Genomic DNA, 25718 nt, shown 5'->3' with positions numbered 1-25718 from the left:
TTGAATAGGTAATTGCTTAATTAATTAGTGTTAATTGTTCCGATGAGTACAAAAGGAGCCTCTTTTTCAGTTCATTTTGGAGGCATTTTAGATTGAGCTGTGGATTGGTTTAAGCTGTCCTCAAGGCATTTTGGATTGAGCTGTGGATTGGTTTAAGATGTCCTCAAAAGGTACACTTGTAATGGCAGTATGTTGTTTTTCTTCTGGAATCACTGTGTAAATAAACACCCAGAAACACAGAAGAGCTTTTGCTTCTCCGCCATCTTTTTTATTGTGATTGAGGTTTAGGTTTTCCAGTTTGGCCTTCTGGCTCTACTCTACGTGACAGCTACTTACTTACTTACTTATTTATTTATGTACATTTTTGCAATATGAAAAGCATATGATGAACAACAGAAAGGTTTATACTTGTATCAAATCAATCAAGCAAAGCTCATCAAAACTCAATAGACATTTTAAAATATGTAATCTGATATTAGACATGATCATGTCTCTAAATGAAAAAAGCAACAAAAAAAGCTAAATGATTTTAATTTCATGAGGATTAGACAAAAACACAAATGATTAGTCAAAAACTCAAGTCAGAACACAGGCTCTCTATTCTCTCATGTGATTTCAGGTCCTCTAACTGGGAAAATATCTTTCCACAATGAGAGCAGTGGTATGTCTTCTTTCCTGTGTATGTATTCTTTCATGCTTATTCAGCTGCCTTAACCAGTTAAATCTCTTTCCACACTGGGAGCAGTGGTAGGGCTTATCCTCTCGTGTGTGTGTCCTGTCATGCCTATTCAAGGCTTCTAACTGGGTAAAACTCATTCCACACAGTGAACATTGGTAGAGCTTTTCCTTTTTGTGTGTGTACTCGCTCATGTGTTTTCAGGGACCCTAACCACCTAAAACTCTTTTCACAATGGGAACAGGGGTAAGACTTCTCTCGTGTGTGTGCTTTCTCATGCAGTTTCAGAATCCCTAACAACCTAAAACTCTTTCCACAGTGGGAACAGTGGTAAGGCCGCTCTCCTGTGTGCGTCCTCTCGTGCATTTTCAAGCCCACTAACCATGTAAATGTCTTTCCACATTTGGAGCAGTGGTACGGCTTCTCTCCAGAGTGTATTCGCTTATGACTTTTCAGGCTCCCTAACTGACTAAAACTCTTTCCACACTGGGAACAGTGGTAAGGCTTTTCTCCTGTGTGTGTTCTCTTATGACCTTTCAGGCTCCCTAACTGACTAAAACTCTTTCCACACTGGGAACAGTGGTAAGGCTTTTCTCCTGTGTGTGTTCTCTCATGTAATTTCAGGTGTTGTGATCGGTTAAAACTTTTTCCACACTGGGAGCAGTGGTGTCGTCTCGATGGTTTGGACGTCTCTGGGTCTGGTTCCCCTGAATGACTCTCCCCGCTGTCAGAGTGAGAGTCTGGTCGCTCTCCTGCTAAAGACAAAGTATTTAGTTAAATACTAAACAGAGGCCTGAATGAAACCTTCCTATGTGGTTTAATGAGCAGTAGGTAGCCTAGCGGTTAAGATCAAGTTTAAAAAAACGATTGAATCCATTTTAGAATAAGGCAGTAACATAAAACAACATTTTGAAAAAGTCAAGGGGTCTGAATACTTTATGAATGCACTGTATATATGGCCTTGTGTATTGGGTTATTGTCGTGCTGAAAGGTGAATTTGTCTCCCAATTTTCCTCCAGGATTTTGCCTGTACTTAGCGCTAGTCAGTTTCTTTTTATCCCTATTCCTTGCAGGTGACAAGCATACCCATAACATGATGGAGCCACCACCATGCTTAAACATATGAAGAGTGGTACTCAGTGATGTGTTGGATTTGCCCCAAACATAAAGTTAACTTCTTTCTTTACTTTAGTTCCTTATTCTTATTAGGTTTAATCCAGAGTAGATTTATGTAATCCTACTTCCTATGAGGTTTAATCCAGACTAGATCCCTCAGAACATTTGAGGTCAGGTTTTCAGAATATTAACAATATTTAAAAAAACACTTGTGTCCATCATAATAATAAATATACACTATATGTATGTGGACACCCACTCATATTAGTGGACTCAGCTATGTCAGACACACCCGTTGCTGGCAGGTGTATAAAATCGAGCAAACTGCCATGCAATCTCCATAGACAAACAATGGCAGTAGAATGGCCTTACTGAAGAGCTCAGTGACTTTCAACTGTCATAGGATGCCACCTTTCCAACAAGTCAGTTTGTCAAATGTCTGCCCTGCTAGAGCTACCCGGGTCAACTGTAAGTGCTGTTATTGTGAAGTGGAATCGTCTAGGAGCAACAATGGCTCAGCCGCAAAGTGGTAGGCCTCTCCTACTGTGAAAGACAATTGCGGTTGATATATTATCGATTATATATTTTAAAAACAACCGGAGGATTTATTATAAAAAAACGTTTGACATGTTTCTGTGGACATTACGGGTATTATTTTGTAATTTGTCTGCGTTGTGGTGACCGCTCTTTCCTGTGGATTACGGGTATTATTTTGTAATTTGTCTGCGTTGTGGTGACCGCTCTTTCCTGTGGATTTCTGAGCATAATGCGGCAAACAAACGGAGGTATTTTGGAACAAAAGGAACCTCGTGAGTGAAAACATCCAAAGATCATCAAAGGTAAATTATTAATTTGATTGCTTTTCTAAATTTTCGTGACCAAGCTACCCGATGCTAAGTGTACTTAATGTTTTGTCATGCGATCGATACACCTACACAAACGCTTGGATTGCTTTCGCTGTAAAGCATAATTTCGAAATCTGAGACGACAAAAGGCTAAGCTGTGTTTTGCAATATTGCACTTGTGATTTCATGAATATGAATATTTTTGTAATATTATTTGACTGGGGGCGCTATGCTATTCAGCGGTCGCTAATGACAATTATCCCGTTTAAGGGATGGGTAGCGTCCAGAAGTTTAGAGATTATTCGGGAGATAACAGCTCTATAAATATTATTTCGTGGTGCCCCGACTTTCTAGTTAATTACATTTACATGATTAGCTCAATCAGGTAATATTAAGTACAGAGAAATTATTTTATAGAATAACATGTCATATCACTTAATCCGGCATAGCCAAAGACACGACATATTATAGTATTATAGTATAGTATTATAGTATATATTATAGTACTATAGGTCCAGGCTGAAAGAGACAGCAGCATGGAAGTATTATACATATATTATAGTACTATAGTGAAGTATTATAGTATTATAGTATTATATATTATAGTATTATATATTATAGTATTATAGTATTATATATTATAGTACTATAGGTCCAGGCTGAAAGAGACAGCAGCATGGAAGTATTATATTATAGTATTATATTATAGTGCTATAGTACAGTATTATATAGTATAGTATTATATTATAGTACTATAGGTCCAGGCTGAAAGAGACAGCAGCATGGAAGTATTATACATAAATTATAGTGCTATAGTACAGTATTATATAGTATAGTATTATATTATAGTACTATAGGTCCAGGCTGAAAGAGACAGCAGAAGTATTATACATATATTATAGTACTATAGTAAAGTATTATAGTATAGTATTATATATTATAGTACTATAGGTCCAGGCTGAAAGACAGCAGCATGGAAGTATTATACATATATTATAGTACTATGGTAAAGTATTACAGTATAGTATTATATGTTATAGTACTATAAGTCCAGGCTGAAAGAGACAGCAGCATGGAAGTATTATACAGATATTATAGTACTATAGTATATTATATATTAAGAGACGGCAGCATGGAAGTATTATACATATATTATACTATTATAGTAAAGTATTATATATTATAGTATTATAGTATTATATATTAGGGTACTATAGATCCAGGCTGAAAGAGACAGCAGCATGGAAGTATTATACTTATAGTATTATAGTATAGTAGTATATTATATATTAAGAGACTGCAGCATGGAAGTATTATACATATATTATACGATTATAGTAAAGTATTATATATTATAGTATTATAGTATTATATTATAGTACTATAGGTCCAGGCTGAAAGAGACAGCAGAAGTATTATACATATATTATCATACTATAGTAAAGTACTATAGTATTATATATTATAGTATATAGTATAGTATTATAGTATTATATAGTATAGTATTATATAGTATAGGTATCTAACAACACTACAGGTGTTATAACAGGTAGGATATCTAACAACACTATAGGTAGGTGTTATAACAGGTAGGATATCTAACAACACTATAGGTAGGTGTTATAACAGGTAGGATATCTAACAACACTACAGGTGTTATAACAGGTAGGATATCTAACAACACTATAGGTAGGTGTTATAACAGGTAGGACATCTAACAACACTACAGGTGTTATAACAGGTAGGATATCTAACAACACTACAGGTAGGTGTTATAACAGGTAGGATATCTAACAACACTATAGGTAGGTGTTATAACAGGTAGGATATCTAACAACACTATAGGTGTTATAACAGGTAGGATATCTAACAACACTATAGGTGTTATAACAGGTAGGCTATCTAACAATACTACAGGTAGGTGTTATAACAGGTAGGATATCTAACAACACTACAGGTGTTATAACAGGTAGGATATCTAACAACACTACAGGTAGGTGTTATAACAGGTAGGATATCTAACAACACTACAGGTGTTATAACAGGTAGGATATCTAACAACACTACAGGTAGGTGTTATAACAGGTAGGATATCTAACAACACTACAGGTGTTATAACAGGTAGGATATCTAACAACACTATAGGTGTTATAACAGGTAGGATATCTAACAACACTACAGGTAGGTGTTATAACAGGTAGGATATCTAACAACACTACAGGTAGGTGTTATAACAGGTAGGATATCTAACACCACTATAGGTGTTATAACAGGTAGGATATCTAACAACACTATAGGTGTTATAACAGGTAGGATATCTAACAATACTACAGGTAGGTGTTATAACAGGTAGGATTTCTAACAACACTACAGGTGTTATAACAGGTAGGATATTTAACAACACTACAGGTAGGTGTTATAACAGGTAGGATATCTAACAACACTACAGGTGTTATAACAGGTAGGATATCTAACAACACTATAGGTGTTATAACAGGTAGGTTATCTAACAACACTACAGGTGTTATAACAGGTAGGATATCTAACAACACTACAGGTAGGTGTTATAACAGGTAGGATATCTAACAACACTACAGGTGTTATAACAGGTAGGATATCTAACAACACTATAGGTGTTATAACAGGTAGGATATCTAACAACACTTTTGGTAGGTGTTATAACAGGTAGGATATCTAACAACACTACAGGTAGGTGTTATAACAGGTAGGATATCTAACAACACTACAGGTAGGTGTTATAACAGGTAGGATATCTAACAACACTACAGGTAGGTGTTATAACAGGTTGGATATCTAACAACACTACAGGTAGGTGTTATAACAGGTAGGATATCTAACAACACTACAGGTAGGTGTTATAACAGGTAGGACATCTAACAACACTACAGGTAGGTGTTATAACAGGTAGGATATCTAACAACACTACAGGTAGGTGTTATAACAGGTTGGATATCTAACAACACTACAGGTGTTATAACAGGTGGGATATCTAACAACACTACAGGTGTTATAACAGGTAGGATATCTAACAACACTACAGGTGTTATAACAGGTAGGATATCTAACAACACTACAGGTGTTATAACAGGTGGGATATCTAACAACACTATAGGTAGGTGTTATAACAGGTTGGATATCTAACAATACTACAGGTAGGTGTTATAACAGGTAGGATATCTAACAACACTACAGGTGTTATAACAGGTAGGATATCTAACAACACTACAGGTAGGTGTTATAACAGGTAGGATATCTAACAACACTACAGGTGTTATAACAGGTAGGATATCTAACAACACTATAGGTGTTATAACAGGTAGGATATCTAACAACACTATAGGTGTTATAACAGGTAGGATATCTAACAACACTACAGGTAGGTGTTATAACAGGTAGGATATCTAACAACACTATAGGTAGGTGTTATAACAGGTAGGATATCTAACAACACTATAGGTGTTATAACAGGTAGGATATCTAACAACACTATAGGTGTTATAACAGGTAGGATATCTAACAATACTACAGGTAGGTGTTATAACAGGTAGGATTTCTAACAACACTACAGGTGTCATAACAGGTAGGATATCTAACAACACTACAGGTAGGTGTTATAACAGGTAGGATATCTAACAACACTACAGGTGTTATAACAGGTGGGATATCTAACAACACTACAGGTGTTATAACAGGTAGGATATCTAACAACACTACAGGTGTTATAACAGGTAGGATATCTAACAACACTACAGGTGTTATAACAGGTGGGATATCTAACAACACTATAGGTAGGTGTTATAACAGGTTGGATATCTAACAATACTACAGGTAGGTGTTATAACAGGTAGGACATCTAACAACACTACAGGTGTTATAACAGGTAGGATATCTAACAACACTACAGGTAGGTGTTATAACAGGTAGGATATCTAACAACACTACAGGTGTTATAACAGGTAGGATATCTAACAACACTATAGGTGTTATAACAGGTAGGATATCTAACAACACTACAGGTAGGTGTTATAACAGGTAGGATATCTAACAACACTACAGGTAGGTGTTATAACAGGTAGGATATCTAACAACACTATAGGTAGGTGTTATAACAGGTAGGATATCTAACAACACTATAGGTGTTATAACAGGTAGGATATCTAACAACACTATAGGTGTTATAACAGGTAGGATATCTAACAATACTAGGTGTTATATAACAGGTAGGATGGTGTATAACAGGTAGGATTTCTAACAACACTACAGGTAGGTGTTATAACAGGTAGGATATCTAACAACACTACAGGTAGTTATAACAGGTGGATATCTAACAACACTATATAGGTGTTATAACAGGTAGGATATCTAACAACACTACAGGTGTTATAACAGGTAGGATATCTAACAACACTACAGGTAGGTGTTATAACAGGTAGGATATCTAACAACACTACAGGTGTTATAACAGGTAGGATATCTAACAACACTATAGGTATAACAGGTAGGATATCTATAATAATATAATAATATATGCCATTTAGCAGACGCTTTTATCCAAAGGACTACAGTCATGTGTGCATACATTCTACGTATGGGTGGTCCTGGGAATTGAACCCACTACCCTGGCGTGCGCCACGCTCTATAACAGGTAGGATATCTAGGATATATAACAACACTACAGGTAGGTGTTATAACAGGTAGGATATCTAACAACACTACAGGTAGGTGTTATAACAGGTAGGATATCTAACAACACTACAGGTAGGTGTTATAACAGGTTGGATATCTAACAACACTACAGGTAGGTGTTATAACAGGTAGGATATCTAACAACACTACAGGTTGTTATAACAGGTAGGTGTTATAACAGGTCTAACAACACTACAGGTAGGTGTTATAACAGGTTGGATATCTAACAACACTACAGGTAACAGGTGGGATATCTAACAACACTACAGGTGTTATAACAGGTAGGATATCTAACAACACTACAGGTGTTATAACAGGTAGGATATCTAACAACACTACAGGTAGGTGTTATAACAGGTGGATATCTAACAACACTACAGGTAGGTGTTATAACAGGTTGGATATCTAACAATACTACAGGTGTTATAACAGGTATATAACTAGGATATCAACACTAGGTAGGTGTTATAACAGGTAGGATATCTAACAACACTACAGGTAGGTGTTATAACAGGTAGGATATCTAACAACACTACAGGTGTTATAACAGGTAGGATATCTAACAACACTATAGGTAGGTGTTATAACAGGTAGGATATCTAACAACACTACAGGTAGGTGTATAACAGGTAGGATATCTAACAACACTATAGGTAGGTGTTATAACAGGTAGGATATCTAACAACACTAAGGTAGGTGTTATAACAGGTAGGATATCTAACAACACTACAGGTAGGTGTATAACAGGTAGGATATCTAACAACACTAGGTAGGTGTTATAACAGGTAGGATATCTAACAACACTATAGGTAGGTGTTATAACAGGTAGGATATCTAACAACACTACAGGTAGTGTTATAACAGGTAGGATATCTAACAACACTACAGGTAGGTGTTATAACAGGTAGGATATCTAACAACACTACAGGTAGGATATAACAACACTAACAGGTAGGATATCTAACAACACTACAGGTGTTATAACAGGTAGGATATCTAACAACACTATAGGTAGGTGTTATAACAGGTAGGATATCTAACAACACTACAGGTAGTTTATAACAGGTAGGATATCTAACAACACTATAGGTAGGTGTTATAACAGGTAGGATATCTAACAACACTACAGGTGTTATAACAGGTAGGATATCTAACAACACTACAGGTATTATAACAGGTGGGATATCTAACAACACTACAGGTGTTATAACAGGTTGGATATCTAACAACACTACAGGTGTTATAACAGGTAGGATATCTAACAACACTACAGGTGTTATAACAGGTTGGATATCTAACAACACTACAGGTGTTATAACAGGTAGGATATCTAACAACACTACAGGTGTTATAACAGGTGGGATATCTAACAACACTACAGGTGGATATAACAGGTGGGATATCTAACAACACTACAGGTGTTATAACAGGTAGGATATCTAACAACACTATAGGTAGGTGTTATAACAGGTAGGATATCTAACAACACTACAGGTGTTATAACAGGTGCTATGTCAAAATAACAGGTAGGATATCTAACAACACTACAGGTGTTATAACAGGTGCTCATGTCAAAATAGGGGATATTCTTCTTTAAGTGGTGGGGTTGCTCTTTGCTATAACACAAACTCCAGATTGTGGCTTTATGTTAATTAAATGGGGTTTATAGACCCATGTTTATTGACAAGCCCTACTTAACCCCTACTGCTTTCACCTATACAATAGGTGGTCCTAGTAAATAATGAAAGTTACCAGCACAGCACACCCACTGACGATACATTAGAATTAACTTATTATCATTACCGAAATGAAGGTTCTCATTACCGAAACGAGCCTTAAAATGTTGCGGTAATGATAAATGTGTGTTTTGGTAATGAGAGGCCCTCAGCTTCATCTGGAAGTAACAGGAGACAGACCTTATGAGTCAGCAAACTATTGACCACATCACTAAAGCCCATTCATGTCTCCATGTTGGTAAGGTAATGGGTCCCTAAGTGTTGACCACATCACCTTAGCCCATTCATGTCTCCATGTTGGTAAGGTAATGGGTCCCTAGGTTGACCACATCACCTTAGCCCATTCATGTCTCCATGTTGGTACCTTACCACATCACTAAAGCCCATTCATGTCTCCATGTTGGTAAGGTAATGGGTCCCTAAACTACATCACTAAAGCCCATTCATGTCTCCATGTTGGTAAGGTAATGGGTCCCTATCCACACTAAAGCCCATTCATGTCTCCATGTTGGTAAGGTAATGGGTCCCTAAGTGTTGACCACATCACTAAAGCCCATTCATGCCTCCATGTTGGTAAGGTAATGGGTCTCTAAGTTTGTCTCCATGAATGGGTCCCTATGTTGACACTAAAGCCCATTCATGTCTCCATGTCTCAAAGTTTGAGCTTTTTTGTCATTTTTGTATTGACATGGTCAAGTGTCATAAAAGGGGAGGGTGTGAGAATAAGATCTCTATTCTGAATGCATATAAGTGAAACATTTTAAATATCTTGTGCTCATCTCATGAATACTCCACTAGATGATGCATCATGGGGGAATAAAACTTTGTAAAAACAAATAGTGGAGTTTTTACAGCAACTTGAACAAGTGTTACGGTAATGAGAAATATGTCCACAGACACTTTATGAGAATCACCTCTTTCACCACTTGATTTAGAAACCTAATTTCAATGGTCCAGTGTTGCACATTATTGTTCACAGGGTAGGTTTTCCCATAGGATCGTTCACCCTATGGTTTTCCAATAATGCACTTACACATTTTTAAATAAATATTTGAAACTTTTACATTTCAATACCTCGTTTTCAAACATGTGATCTAGCAATCTTCGTGGACTGTAGAGTTTGTGCCCCGTTTTTAAGACACTACTTACTGGTTTTACTTAGATCTCCCGTCTCCTCTTCCTCTCCTTCCTCCTCTTTCAACGTGAAAGTAATCTGCCCCTCCTCTTCCTCCTCTTTCAACGTGAAAGTAATCTGCCCCTCTTCCTCTTCTTCCTCCTCTTCCAACGTATAAGTAATCTGCCCCTCTTCCTCATCTTCTTTCAACATGAAAGTAATATGCCCCTCTTCCTCTCCCTCCTCCTCCTCTTTCAACGTGACAGTAATCTCCCCCTCCTCTTTCACTCTGAAAACTCCTTCCTCCTCCTCTTTTACTTCGAAAGCTTCTTTCTCTTCTGTCACAGTAACTTCTTTCTCTTCTTCTTTCACTGTAACAGCCTCATCCTCTACTTCTTGTTTAACTGTAACAGCCTCATCCTCTACTTCTTGTTTAACTGTGACAGACTCTTCTTCTTTCTCCGTCCAGCAGACCCCCTCTTCTTCAGCAGGAGTGGAGTAGCTTAGTGAACTCATGTTCGGGGATGTTAGCTCGCTAGCTACTTAGCATTAGCGATTAGCCTCGTGCAAAGCTAATTTAGCAAGCCAGCTACCTGACAAACAACGTAAATAGTACATTAAATGGACCAACAAGTAAACAAAACAGAAATATGTTTAAAACACAGTGACTAATGTACATCAAAACAGCCTAAAAACATTTGATGTTTTCGGCTACGGAGGTGGCCGACCTACTGTTGTTTCACTGTTGATGAAGTGTCCCGTCCACTACATTAGACGTCACACAAGCGGTATCGCCTGAAATCTGCATATCGCCATCTGCTGACTGGAGTGGGTAACGCAGTTGTATTTCTTTTATTTTGGGGGCCAAACGTTTGTTTAATAATCTAAGTGTAATATTTTATGTAAACGTACAAAGAGACGCGTGTGTTGATGGATTAGTATTAGTATTAGTAATAAGATAATTTAAATACTGTACTACAGTATTTACAGTAGTAGGTCTGATTACCAACAATGACAAGACATCTACAGCATGGGGTGGGAACCCCAATCCTCAGGGGCCTGATTGATGTCACACTTTTTCTCCATCCCTAACAAACACAGCTGATGAATCAAACTGCATTCTGAACTGAAGATCATGATTAGGTGATTATTGGAGTCAGGTGTGTTAGCTGGGGATGTGGTAAAACTGTGACACCAATAAGGCACCCGAGGACTGGAATTGCCCCCCACCTCCCCGGCCTACGGGGAGGAGGTGAGGGTCGTGGCGGTGCCCCCCACCTCCCCGGCCTGATGGAAGGTGAACCTTCGCCCCAGTCTGAGGTCCTGTGTGCTCTGGAGCAGGTTTTCATAAAAAAATCTCTGTACTTTTCTCCAAAGATCTTTTCCGCATTCCTCATCCCAGTCCCTACCACTGAAAAACATCCCCACAACATGATGCACAACATGATGCTGCCACCACCATGCTTCACTGTAAGGATGGTGCCAGGTTTCCTTCAGATGAGACACTTGGCATTCAGGCCAAAGAGTTAAATATTGGTTTCATCAGAACAGAGAATCTTGTTTTTCATGGTCTGAGTCCTTTAGGTGCATTTTGGCAAACTCCAAGTGGGCTGTCATGTACCTTTTACTATGGAGTGGCTTCTGTCTGTTCACTCTATTATAAAAGCCGGATTGGTGGAGTGCTGCAGAGATGGTTGTCCTTCTGGAAGGTTCTCCCATCTCCACAGAGGAACTCTGGAGCACTGCCAGGAGTTATTGGTCACCTCTTGGTCACCTCCCTGACCAAGGTCCTTCTCCCCTGATTGCTCAGTTCGACCGGGCGGCCAGGTCTAGGAGTCTTGGTGGTTCCAAATGTCTTCAATTTAAGAATGATGGATCCAACTGTGTCCAACGCTGCAGACATTTTTTGGTTCCCTTCCCCAGATCTGTGCCTCAACATGATCCCGTCTCGGAGCACTACAGACAATTCCTACGACCTCATTGCTTGGTTTTTGCTCTGACACGCACCGTCAACTGTACGACCTTATATAGACAGGTGTGTGGCTTTCCAAATCATGTCCAATTAATTAAAACAGGATCCCCCATGAGATTAATTTCAAATCTTATAGCAAAGGGTCTGAATACTTATGTAAATAAGGTATGTCTTTTTTTATTTTTAATACATTTGGATACATTTAAAAAAAAGCTGTTTTAGCTTTGTCATTATGGGGTATTGTGATGTCATTATGGGGTATTGTGATGTCATTATGGGGTATTGTGATGTCATTATGGGGTATTGTTTGTATATTGAGGATTTTATGTAATCCTTTTTAGAATAAGGCTGTAACGTAACAGAATGTGGAAAAAGTCGGGGGGGTCTGTATACTTTCCGAATGTCATTTAAACAAATGTTTTCCCGCAAATCGGAAATACACTCCCTCATCTGATTTGGTCGAGTAGGCGGGCCTTCTGACTTTGTGACTGTGGATAACTTTAGAATTATGTGAAAAAGACCTAAAACACTACTCTTCTGGCACCAAATGATCAATCTGCACCAAACGTGATATGTGGCATCAATGGCCAAAGGTGTCTAAACATCCATGTGGACCATAAAGGTCCATATAAATCAGTCTAGATTCGTATTCCAACAACATTTGCAGACACTGTCAAGACTCAATATATTAAAGAACATTCATATCAACCACACGGTGGTGCTATAATGGGCACATGTTTATACCTCTTGATCTGTTTGACTCAGAGTGCTGAAATTTGGTACACGTGCTTAGGGATATGAGTCTAGCTAACCCCAAAAATATCTCAGACACCACTGGCCTAACCTTGACAAAACTTGGGTGAATGATGCGTCTTTCCATAGATCCGGCATTTGCTAAATTACACTGATTGGCCCAAAGGGGGCGCTGCATCATTTGTGGGGGTCAACATGTTTACTGTTATTTTTCTTTTTTCGGTTCAAATCGCCATAAAATCATCCAAAATGATTGGCAGATCTGATAGATCTGAACAATTAGCAGATGATTGATTGGCTAGATCTGATAGATCTGAACAGTGATTAGCGAGATCTGATAGATCTGAACAATGATTGGCTAGATCTGATAGATCTGAACAGTGATTGGCTAGATCTGATAGATCTGAACAGTGATTGGCTAGATCTGATAGATCTGAACAGTGATTGGCTAGATCTGATAGATGCGTGTTAATTCAAGTAGACAGATACTACACTGCTCAAAAAAATAAAGGGAACACTTAAACAACACAATGTAACTCCAAGTCAATCACACTTCTGTGAAATCAAACAAGCAACACAAATTGACAATAAATGTCACATGCTGTCGTGCAAATGGAATAGACAACAGGTGGAAATAATATAATTAAAAAAAATATATGCCATTTAGCAGACGCTTTTATCCAAAGCGACTTACAGTCATGTGTCAATGATAGGCAAATTGCAAGAAACACCCAATAAAGGAGTGGTTCTGCAGGTGGGGACCACAGACCACTTCTCAGTTCCTATGCTTCCTGGCTGATGTTTTGGTCACTTTTGAATGCTGGCGGTGCTTTCACTCTAGTGGTCGCATGAGACGGAGTCTACAACCCACACAAGTGGCTCAGGTAGTGCAGCTCATCCAGGATGGCACATCAATGCGTGCTGTGGCAAGAAGGTTTGCTGTGTCTGTCAGCGTAGTGTCCAGAGCATGGAGGCGCTACCAGGAGACAGGCCAGCACATCAGGAGATGTGGAGGAGGCCTTAGGAGGGCAACAACCCAGCAGCAGGAATGCCACTGCCAGAGCCCTGCAAAATGACCTCCGGCAGGCCACAAATGTGCATGTGTCTGATGAAAAACAGACAGCCCAACACCGTACAGGACATTTGGCATTTGCCAGAGAACACCAAGATTGGCAAATTCGCCACTAGCGCCCTGTGCTCCTCACAGATGAAAGCAGGTTCACACTGAGCACATGTGACAGACGTGACAGTCTGGAGACGCCGTGGAGAACGTTCTGCTGCCTGCAACATCCTCCAGCATGACCGGTTTGGCGGTGGGTCAGTCATGGTGTGGGTTGACATTTCTTTGGGGGGCCGCACCGCCCTCCATGTGCTCGCCAGAGGTACCCTGACTGCCATTAGGTACCGAGATGAGATCCTCAGACCCCTTCTGAGACCATATGCTGGTGCGGTTGGCCCTGGGTTCCCCCTAATGCAAGACAATGCTTGACCTCATGTGGCTGGAGTGTGTCAGCAGTTCCTGCAAGAGGAAGGCATTGATGCTATGGACTGGCCCGCCCGTTCCCCAGATCAGAATCCAATTGAGCACATCTGGGACATCATGTCTCGCTCCATCCACCAACGCCACGTTGCACCACAGACTGTCCAGGAGTTGGCGGATGCTTTAGTCCAGGTCTGGGAGGAGATCCCTCAGGAGACCAACCGCCACCTCATCAGGAGCATGCCCAGGAGTTGTAGGGAGGTCATACAGGCACGTGGAGGCCACACACACACTACTGAGCCTCATTTTGACTTGTTTTAAGGACATTACCTCAAAGTTGGATCAGCCTGTAGTTTGGTTTTCCATTTTCATTTTCAATCCAGAAAAATATGTTTCATTCATCAGATCCTTTTTGAAATCATCAACAGTGTTTTCTCTGACATGGTGGAATAACGGAACTCTCAAGACAACTGGGAACTCTGGGGGAAAAAAACAAGGTCAAATCACGATGTCAGTGATCTTCAGGTTGGAAAGTTGGGGGTCTATACACACACGTACACATGGATTTAGTGTTGTAGATATGTGGTAGTAGAGTAGAGGCCTGAGGACACAACCTTAATATGTTGTAGATATGTGGTAGTAGAGTAGGGGTCTGAGGGAACACACTTAATGTGTTGTAGATATGTGGTAGTAGAGTAGAGGCCTGAGGGAAGACACTTAATGTGTTGTAGATATGTGGTAGTAGAGTAGAGGCCTGAGGGAACACACTTAATGTGTTGTAGATATGTGGTAGTAGAGTAGAGGCCTGAGGGAACACTTAATGTGTTGTAGATATGTGGTAGTAGAGTAGAGGCCTGAGGGAACACACTTAATGTGTTGTAGATATGTGGTAGTAGAGTAGAGGCCTGAGGGAACACACTTAATGTGTTGTAGATATGTGGTAGTAGAGTAGGGGCCTGAGGGAACACACTTAATATGTTGTAGATATGTGGTAGTAGAGTAGGGGCCTGAGGGAACACACTTAATGTGTTGTAGATATGTGGTAGTAGAGTAGAGGCCTGAGGGAACACACTTAATGTGTTGTAGATATGTGGTAGTAGAGTAGGGGCCTGAGGGAACACACTTAATGTGTTGTAGATATGTGGTAGTAGAGTAGGGGCCTGAGGGAACACACTTAATGTGTTGTAGATATGTGGTAGTAGAGTAGAGGTCTGAGGACGCAACCTTAATGTGTTGTAGATATGTGGTAGTGGAGTAGAGGCCTGAGGGAACACACTTAATGTGTTGTAGATATGTGGTAGTAGAGTAGGGGCCTGAGGGAACACACTTAATGTGTTGTAGATATGTGGTAGTAGAGTAGAGGCCTGAGGGAACACACTTAATGTGTTGTAGATATGTGGTAGTAGAGTAGAGGCCTGAGGGAACACACTTAATGTGTTGTAGATATGTGGTAGTAGAGTAGAGGCCTGAGGGAACACACTTAATGTGTTGTAGATATGTGGTAGTAGAGTAGAGGCCTGAGGGAACACACTTAATGTGTTGTAGATATGTGGTAGTAGAGTAGAGGTCTGAGGGAACACACTTAATGTGTTGTAGATATGTGGTAGTAGAGTAGAGGCCTGAGGGAACACACTTAATGTGTTGTAGATATGTGGTAGTGGAGTAGAGGTCTGAGGGAACACACTTAATATGTTGTAGATATGTGGTAGTGGAGTAGAGGTCTGAGGGAACACACTTAATGTGTTGTGAAATCTGTCATGAAGGTTTTGTAAAGTTTTTTAAAAAATGTAGAACTACCTTCATTTTGCAGGACTCCAGGAAGAGTAGTGGGGATCAATAATAAATACAGAGGCTTGTGAAAGGCAAATGACTTATATATTTATGTACATTATGCAATATGAAAAGCATATGATGAACAACAGATGGTTTATACTTCAAATCAAATCAAACGAAGCTCATCATCAAAAACCCAACAGACACCTGATATGAGACACGATCAGGTCTCTAAATGAAACAACAACAGGACCCTTATTCTGCTTTCATATATACAAACTGATTTCATAAAGATTAAACAAAAACACAAATGATCAGGTCAAAAACTCAAGTCAGAACACAGCCTCTCTATTTTCTCATGTGATTTCAGGTCCTCTAACTGGGAAAATGTCTTTCCACACTGAGAGCAGTGGTATGTCTTCGCCTCCTGTGTATGTATTCTTTCATGCTTATTCAGCTGCCTTAACCAATTAAATCTCTTTCCACACTGAGAGCAGTGGTAGGTCTTATCCCCTCCTGTGTGTGTCCTGTCATGCACAATCAGGGCTTCTAACTGGGTAAACCGCTTTCCACACAAGGAACATTGGAGTTTTTTTTGTGTGTGTATTCGCTCATGCGATTTCAGAGTCCCCAACCACCTAATGCTTTTTCCACAATGGGAACAGGAGTAAGACTTCTCTCCAGAGTGTATTTGCTTATGACTTTTCAGGTAATCTAACCGAGTAAAACTCTTTCCACACTGGGAACACTGGTAAGGCTTTTCTCCTGTGTGTGTTCGCTTGTGTGATTTCAGGTGTTGTGATCGGATAAAACGCTTCCCACACTGGGAACACTGGTAAGGCTTTTCTCCTGTGTGTGTTCTCTCATGTAATTTCAGTTGTTGTGATAGGAGAAAACTCTTCCCACACTGGGAACAGTGGTAAGGCTTTTCTCCTGTGTGTGTTCTCGTGTGTAATTTCAGGTGTTGTGATCGGTTAAAACTCTTCCCACACTGGGAACACTGGTGTCGTCTCGCCGGTTTGGACGTCTCTGGGTCTGGTTCCCCTGAATGACTCTCCCCGCTGCCAGAGTGAGAGTCTGGTCGCTCTCCTGCTAAAAGACAAAACAAACAATTTAGTTCAATACTTAAAACAGAGCCCTGATATGAAACCTCCACGTGATAAAACAATCTTCCTAAGTGGTTTAATGGTGCACCGGGGTTCAGTTGGTATTTTCTTTTGACCCGCACTAAGAACATCCCAGGCATATCGTGATCTGTTGAAGTAATACCTACTATTACACGTGTACTATATAGTATAGTAATACCTACTATTACACGTGTACTATATAGTATAGTAAACTTGTTTTTGCAGCTTCCAATGAATTCCAAACCCAAACTTTGAAAAAGACAATTTTTCCTCTAACTTTTTCTAATAATGTGCAAGCTATCAAAGGTGGTCACCACCCCTCCACTAATTAGTGAACCTCCACCCATAAAAGGATTGATCTCTGACCTCAGCAGCGATACCAACCATAATGATGCCATTAGTGAAAAAACAGCCGAAATTGCGAACGCTCTCCAAAATCAACCATCAAACACAGGCTTTGTGACGGTTCTCTCCACTTTAGCACTTCTGTATCGCCATCAAAGGTTGGCATCGGTCCAATACCACAGTGCACAGCTGAAGCACGTGCAAGACATGGCTAACATGAGGGCACAGGCGGAGAGACATGGCTAACATGAGGGCACAGGCGGAGAGACATGGCTAACATGAGGGCACAGGCGGAGAGACATGGCTAACATGAGGGCACAGGCGGAGAGACATGGCTAACATGAGGGCACAGGCGGAGAGACATGGCTAACATGAGGGCACAGGCGGAGAGACATGGCTAACATGAGGGCACAGGCGGAGAGACATGGCTAACATGAGGGCACAGGCGGAGAGACATGGCTAACATGAGGGCACAGGCGGAGAGACATGGCTAACATGAGGGCACAGGCGGAGAGACATGGCTAACATGAGGGCACAGGCGGAGAGACATGGCTAACATGAGGGCACAGGCGGAGAGACATGGCTAACATGAGGGCACAGGCGGAGAGACATGGCTAACATGAGGGCACAGGCGGAGAGACATGGCTAACATGAGGGCACAGGCGGAGAGACATGGCTAACATGAGGGCACAGGCGGAGAGACATGGCTAACATGAGGGCACAGGCGGAGAGACATGGCTAACATGAGGGCACAGGCGGAGAGACATGGCTAACATGAGGGCACAGGCGGAGAGACATGGCTAACATGAGGGCACAGGCGGAGAGACATGGCTAACATGAGGGCACAGGCGGAGAGACATGGCTAACATGAGGGCACAGGCGGAGAGACATGGCTAACATGAGGGCACAGGCGGAGAGACATGGCTAACATGAGGGCACAGGCGGAGAGACATGGCTAACATGAGGGCACAGGCGGAGAGACATGGCTAACATGAGGGCACAGGCGGAGAGACATGGCTAACATGAGGGCACAGGCGGAGAGACATGGCTAACATGAGGGCACAGGCGGAGAGACATGGCTAACATGAGGGCACAGGCGGAGAGACATGGCTAACATGAGGGCACAGGCGGAGAGACATGGCTAACATGAGGGCACAGGCGGAGAGACATGGCTAACATGAGGGCACAGGCGGAGAGACATGGCTAACATGAGGGCACAGGCGGAGAGACATGGCTAACATGAGGGCACAGGCGGAGAGACATGGCTAACATGAGGGCACAGGCGGAGAGACATGGCTAACATGAGGGCACAGGCGGAGAGACATGGCTAACATGAGGGCACAGGCGGAGAGACATGGCTAACATGAGGGCACAGGCGGAGAGACATGGCTAACATGAGGGCACAGGCGGAGAGACATGGCTAACATGAGGGCACAGGCGGAGAGACATGGCTAACATGAGGGCACAGGCGGAGAGACATGGCTAACATGAGGGCACAGGCGGAGAGACATGGCTAACATGAGGGCACAGGCGGAGAGACATGGCTAACATGAGGGCACAGGCGGAGAGACATGGCTAACATGAGGGCACAGGCGGAGAGACATGGCTAACATGAGGGCACAGGCGGAGAGACATGGCTAACATGAGGGTACAGGCGGAGAGACATGGCTAACATGAGGGCACAGGCGGAGAGACATGGCTAACATGAGGGCACAGGCGGAGAGACATGGCTAACATGAGGGCACAGGCGGAGAGACATGGCTAACATGAGGGTACAGGTGGAGAGACATGGCTAACATGAGGGCACAGGCGGAGAGACATGGCTAACATGAGGGCACAGGCGGAGAGACATGGCTAACATGAGGGCACAGGCGGAGAGACATGGCTAACATGAGGGTACAGGTGGAGAGACATGGCTAACATGAGGGCACAGGTGGAGAGACAAGGCTAACATGAGGGCACAGGTGGAGAGGACTGAGCAACTATTAAGAAAAGCAGGAAATTAAAACATTCTGCTAGCCGAGGAACTGCGTTTGAAATCGGAACAATTAAAAGTAATTGAAAATACTTATGACGATGAACGAGCACAAACTCTTCAACAAAATCGTTGTCTCCAGGAACAACTCGATTTAGCCAAAACTAAATACGATGTAGTCCACTTCAAACTAGATAAATCTGTTTGAGTTATCTACAAACAGGAGCGCGCAATTTGATAACATGCAGGCAGTTTTGTTGAACGTTACTCAGAGTAACACGGTTCTACTCAAAACGCTGCAGGCCAAAGACCATCAGTTAATGACCACAAGGACAAAGTTGGATGACAAATCAGCAGAACTCATTGAAGTCGCTGACCAAATGAATGATGAGAGATGATGATGATGAAGATGGAAATATTGATTTCTAAGTAGGCAGGAAATCTCATCACTGAATCTCTCGCTCCAAGACCTCTATCTGCAAACCATGACATATACGTTTGACAATGAAAGTAGCAAATGTGACACTCATGTGTCCAAAATCAGTACTCTAAGTGCTCAAGTGGACTCTGCAACGCAGCAGAATACCACCCGTAGGTACCATCTGGAGGAAGTCCAGAATGGTCACGCTCTACAGCGTGACTATCCACCCAAGCAACCGGAGCCCGGTACTCACAGGAGTAAATACGATAGGTTTTCAGACTTTGCCTCCATTATGTGTACCTCAGTCTTCTCCTCTTGGCCATTCGGCACTGAGTAATATGGCTCCTCTTGGCTCCACTTTCCCCACAGGATGAAGCCGCTTGACGCGGAATACCTTGACAAACTCATCAAGAATTTCCCCACCTTTGACCCCGTTCCAGGTCAGCCAAACGATACTGAGACGTTCCTAGCTGACAAAGGACGCGTTGGGTTGCTCCCCGAACGCTACGGGTTCTGACAGGGTTTACCTGTTGAAGAGAACGTCGAATAGACACGTGACAAGGTTAATTTGCCTATGACAGCAACACGTGCTAAATGACTACGCTAAACTTGCCACAGCTTTGAAATTTGAATTCAGTGGTTCCAATAACCACTGCAGTCGACATAACTGTAAAGTACGTTGCCATCAAAACGACTACCGCTACAATCGACCTGTTCGCTACGTTCCTGCACCCAACCCACACAAAGTGTCAGAGCACAAGGGTAACAAAGGATTGAAGGACGATCAAAACGTAGACCAATGTTCTCCAGAAGTGTTTACCACATCACTAAAGCCCATTCATGCCTCCATGTTGGTAAGGTAATGGGTCCCTAAGTGTTTACCGCATCACTAAAGCCCATTCATGTCTCCATGTTGGTAAGGTAATGGGTCCCTAAGTGTTTACCACATCACTAAAGCCCATTCATGTCTCCATGTTGGTACGGTAATGGGTCCCTAAGTGTTTACCGCATCACTAAAGCCCATTCATGCCTCCATGTTGGTAAGGTAATGGGTCCCTAAGTGTTTACCACATCACTAATGCCCATTCATGTCTCCATGTTGGTAAGGTAATGGGTCCCTAAGTGTTTACCACATCACTAAAGCCCATTCATGTCTCCGTGTTTGTAAGGTAATGGTTCTCTAAGTGTTGACCACATCACTAAAGCCCATTCATGTCTCCATGTTGGTAAGGTAATGGGTCCCTAAGTGTTTACCACATCACTAAAGCCCATTCATGTCTCCGTGTTTGTAAGGTAATTGTTCTGTAAGTGTTGACCACATCACTAAAGCCCATTCATTCCTCCATGTTGGTAAGGTAATTGTTCTCTTAAGTGTTGACCACATCACTAAAGCCCATTCATGTCTCCATGTTGGTAAGGTAATGGGTCCCTAAGTGTTGACCACATCACTAAAGCCCATTCATGCCTCCATGTTGGTAAGGTAATTGTTCTCTTAAGTGTTGACCACATCACTAAAGCCCATTCATGCCTCCATGTTGGTAAGGTAATGGTTCTGTAAGTGTTTACCACTGAAGGTTTTCAAAAGTTTTAGCTATTTTGTCATTTCGGTATTGACATGGTCAAGTGTCATAAAGGGGATGTTTGAGAATAAGACCCTCATTCGAGCATATAAGTGAACAATTTTAAATATCTTGTGTTCACCTCATGAATACTAATGAATACTCCACTAGATGATGCATCATGGGGAATAAAACTTTGTAAAAACAAATACTGGAGTTTACAGCAACTTGAACATGTGTTACGGTAATAAAATATGTCCACAGACACCTCTTTCACCACTTGATTTAGAAACCTAATTCCAACGGTCCATTATTCCTTTCATGGAAAGGCATGTTGAACACTCTATTAAAATCTATATATATTTAACAAATGACTTAATTTCAAAAGCTCGTTCACAATGTGACCGAGAAACCTAAAACCAATTTAGGATCGTCCACAGGGTAGGTTTCCCCATAGGATTATTCACCCTATGGTTTACCCAAAAGCACTTACACGTTTATATATAAATATTAGTAACTTTACAATTTCAATACCTCGTCTTCAAGAACGTGACCGAAAAATCTTCAAGGACTGAAGAGTTTGTGTCCCCGTTTAAGACACTACTTACTGGCGTTACTCAGACCTCCCGTCTCCTCTTCCAACGTGCCAGTAATCTTCTCCACCATCTTCACTCTGAAAGCTTCTTTCTCTGTCACAGTAACTTCTTTCTCTTCTTCTTTCACTGTAACAGCCTCATCATCTACTTCTTGTTTAACTGTAACAGCCTCATCCTCTACTTCTTGTTTAACTGTGACAGACTCTTCTTCTTTCTCCGTCCAGCAGACCCCCTCTTCTTCAGCAGGAGTGGAGTAGCTAAGTGAACTCATGTTCGGGGATGTTAGCTCGCTAGCTACTTAGCATTAGCGATTAGCCTCGTGCAAAGCTAATTTAGCAAGCCAGCTGACCTGACAAACAACGTAAATATTAACGTTACATTAAATGGGCCAACAAATAGACACGGCAGAAGTATGTTTAAAACACAGTGACTGATGTTTTCGGCAATGTTGGCTACGCAGGTTGCCGACCAAATGTTTGACTGGTTATGAAGTGTTCCGTCCACTACATTAGACGTCACACTAGAAGTATCGCCTGAAATCTGCATATCGCCATCTGCTGACTGGAGTGGGTAACGCAGTTGTATTTATTTTATTTTGGAGCGGCAAACATTTGTTTCATTGAAGTGTAATATTTTATGTAAACATACAGAGACGCGAGTGTTGATGGATTAGTGCAGATTTTGTAAAGAGAGAATTTAAATACTAAGACAACAGTAGTAGGCCTGATTACCAATGACGAGACATCTAGAAAGCTTGGACCTAGAGACTGAAAAACAGCTTCTATCTCAAGGTCATCAGACTGCTTTTTAACTATCACTGAACTGGTTACCGCTCGGTTACTCAACCCTGCACCTTAGAGGCTACCGGCGTATGTACCTAGACATGGAATCACTGGTCACTTAAAAAATGGAACATTAGTCACTTTAATAATGTTTACATACTGTTGTACTCACTTCATATGCATATACTGTATTCTACTGTATTTTAGTCAATGCCACATTGCTCATCCTAATATTTATATATTTCTCAATTCCATTATTTTACTTTTATATGTGTGTGTATTGTTGTGAATCGTTAGATACTACTGCACTGTTGGAGCTAGGAACACCAGCATATCGCTACACCCGCAATGATATCTGCTAAATATGTGTATGTGGCCAATACAATTAGATTTTATTTTACAGCACATCCGCATGAGCATTTAAGCCCTATTTCAAGCAGCTCTCTATCGCTGCACCAAACCAAAAAATCTGTCACTTTCTCTTAGGAAAGATTAGCGACAGAGTGGCCTGTCGGCTCATACTGAATTATTTCACTGTTCTGTCGTTCGCTACAGACTTCAGTCTGAGACTGCCGTCATTGAAGTCGATTGTGGTGACGTCTAAATGAGGGGTGTTGTACAAAACAAAGTAATCAACGATTGGCTCATCTCCAACCAATCAGAGTAGCAACACCAGACGAACCTCACTCACAAACTAGCGACCAATGGAGACTCATTGTTCACGCCTCCACTAAAAACCCCGCCCTTCATGGAAAAATAATGCCAAAACTCGCATTCCGAAAGACTGGCAATGAAAACAAAGAGCAAAGCTCTTAACCCTGCCAAGCTGCTCTTAATTGTTCCCTTTGATGAATTGTGGAACAGTCTTATTCCGTTAGTACTTTAGTATGTTAGTTATTTCGTACCTTAGTCACGTGCGATATCTCAGACAGCACTGGCCTGATTTTGACGAAACTTGGGTGAATGATGCCTCTTGCCATAGAGATCTGGCATTTACAAATTACACTGATTGGCCAGATGTTGGCGCTGTAACAAGATAAACCCATTTTAAAGTCCCATCTTATTCCATTTTGTTGAGGAACATTCCATTGTTAGTTACGAATTCAACATAATTCAAGTGAAATTAGTGTTGTAAATATGTATGGCATTAATTACAGTGATCTGTCTTTGCAATTACAATCTTCTTGTTAATTTCAGTCTCATATTTCTCTTTGGCTTTTGTTTGTCTGTCTTTCCTCTTGGTGCATTCATACGTCTTTGTGTCAACAACTTGAAATAGAACTCCATTTAAATAGAAGCCTTTTCCCAACTGGTGTTTTCCTGTTAAAGGCTGGACATCTGGTGAAGGTCAACAACATGATATATTACTATTAGAATGAAAGGCTGGGCATCTGGTGAAGGTCAACAACATGATATATTACTATTAGAATGAAAGGCTGGGCATCTGGTGAAGATCAACAACATGATATATTACTATTAGAATGAAAGGCATCTGGTGAAGGTCAACAACATGATATATTACTATTAGAATGAAAGGCTGGGCATCTGGTGAAGGTCAACAACATGATATATTACTATTAGAATGAAAGGCTGGGCATCTGGTGAAGGTCAACAACATGATATATTACTATTAGAATGAAAGGCATCTGGTGAAGGTCAACAACATGATATATTACTATTAGAATGAAAGGCTGGAACATCTGGTGAAGGTCAACAACATTATATATTACTATTAGAATGAAAGGGGCATCTGGTGAAGGTCAACAACATGATATATTACTATTAGAATGAAAGGCTGGACATCTGGTGAAGGTCAACAACATGATATATTACTATTAGAATGAAAGGCTGGGCATCTGGTGAAGGTCAACAAACATGATATATTACTATTAGAATGAAAGGCTGGGCATCTGGTGAAGGTCAACAACATGATATATTACTATTAGAATGAAAGGCTGGGCATCTGGTGAAGGTCAACAACATGATATATTACTATTAGAATGAAAGGCTGGGCATCTGGTGAAGGTCAACAACATGATATATTACTATTAGAATGAAAGGCTGGGCATCTGGTGAAGGTCAACAACATGATATATTACTATTAGAATGAAAGGCTGGGACATCTGGTGAAGGTCAACAACATGATATATTACTATTAGAATGAAAGGCTGGACATCTGGTGAAGGTCAACAACATGATATATTACTATTAGAATGAAAGGCTGGGCATCTGGTGAAGGTCAACAACATGATATATTACTATTAGAATGAAAGGCTGGGCATCTGGTGAAGGTCAACAACATGATATATTACTATTAGAATGAAAGGCTGGGCATCTGGTGAAGGTCAACAACATGATATATTACTATTAGAATGAAAGGCTGGGCATCTGGTGAAGGTCAACAACATGATATATTACTATTAGAATGAAAGGCTGGGCATCTGGTGAAGGTCAACAACATGATATATTACTATTAGAATGAAAGGCTGGACATCTGGTGAAGGTCAACAACATGATATATTACTATTAGAATGAAAGGCTGGGCATCTGGTGAAGGTCAACAACATGATATATTACTATTAGAATGAAAGGCATCTGGTGAAGGTCAACAACATGATATATTACTATTAGAATGAAAGGCTGGGCATCTGGTGAAGGTCAACAACATGATATATTACTATTAGAATGAAAGGCTGGGCATCTGGTGAAGGTCAACAACATGATATATTACTATTAGAATG

The 25718-nt window shown here is 41.0% G+C and overlaps 2 protein-coding genes across 5 annotated transcripts; both read right to left on the bottom strand.

Annotated features, from left to right (window-relative positions):
* Positions 1-256: 256 nt before the first annotated feature.
* LOC127929510 (zinc finger protein 852-like) lies at positions 257-22789 on the bottom strand. 3 transcript variants are annotated; one of them, XM_052517380.1, is made up of 3 exons: positions 22545-22789; positions 10230-10787; positions 257-1428 (listed from the first exon to the last, which is right to left on the bottom strand). In XM_052517380.1, exons 2-3 carry the CDS (start codon positions 10708-10710, stop codon positions 785-787), a joined length of 1125 nt encoding a protein of 374 aa, XP_052373340.1. In that variant the 5' UTR covers positions 10711-10787; positions 22545-22789; the 3' UTR covers positions 257-784. The 3 variants fall into 3 exon arrangements, with proteins under 3 accessions (XP_052373340.1, XP_052373338.1, XP_052373339.1); XM_052517378.1 differs by having other exon boundaries at positions 257-1431; positions 22545-22788; XM_052517379.1 differs by lacking the exon at positions 22545-22789 and adding an exon at positions 10927-11013 and having other exon boundaries at positions 257-1431.
* LOC127929511 (zinc finger protein 239-like) lies at positions 16257-22551 on the bottom strand. 2 transcript variants are annotated; one of them, XM_052517381.1, is made up of 2 exons: positions 22208-22551; positions 16257-17264 (listed from the first exon to the last, which is right to left on the bottom strand). In XM_052517381.1, the coding sequence occupies exons 1-2, from the start codon at positions 22464-22466 to the stop codon at positions 16492-16494; spliced, it is 1032 nt and encodes a 343-aa protein (XP_052373341.1). In that variant the 5' UTR covers positions 22467-22551; the 3' UTR covers positions 16257-16491. The 2 variants fall into 2 exon arrangements, with proteins under 2 accessions (XP_052373341.1, XP_052373342.1); XM_052517382.1 differs by having other exon boundaries at positions 16257-17261; positions 22208-22550.
* Positions 22790-25718: the final 2929 nt, after the last annotated feature.

Source organism: Oncorhynchus keta, unplaced genomic scaffold (genome assembly GCF_023373465.1).
Source record: "Oncorhynchus keta strain PuntledgeMale-10-30-2019 unplaced genomic scaffold, Oket_V2 Un_scaffold_7639_pilon_pilon, whole genome shotgun sequence".
Taxonomy (NCBI): Eukaryota; Metazoa; Chordata; class Actinopteri; order Salmoniformes; family Salmonidae; genus Oncorhynchus; species Oncorhynchus keta.
Note: the sequence above shows the minus strand (reverse complement) of the source record. Positions and strands in the feature narration are given on the sequence as shown.

Coding starts and splice junctions, on each gene's coding strand:
- LOC127929511 (XM_052517381.1), bottom strand. CDS start 22,466: ATGAGTTCACTTAGCTACTCCACTCCTGCTGAAGAAGAGGGGGTCTGC. Junction 17,265..22,207: donor GGGAGGTCTGAGTAACGCCA/GTAAGTAGTGTC, acceptor TTTGTCTTTTAG/CAGGAGAGCGACCAGACTCT.
- LOC127929510 (XM_052517378.1), bottom strand. CDS start 10,710: ATGAGTTCACTAAGCTACTCCACTCCTGCTGAAGAAGAGGGGGTCTGC. Junction 1,432..10,229: donor GGGAGATCTAAGTAAAACCA/GTAAGTAGTGTC, acceptor CTTTGTCTTTAG/CAGGAGAGCGACCAGACTCT.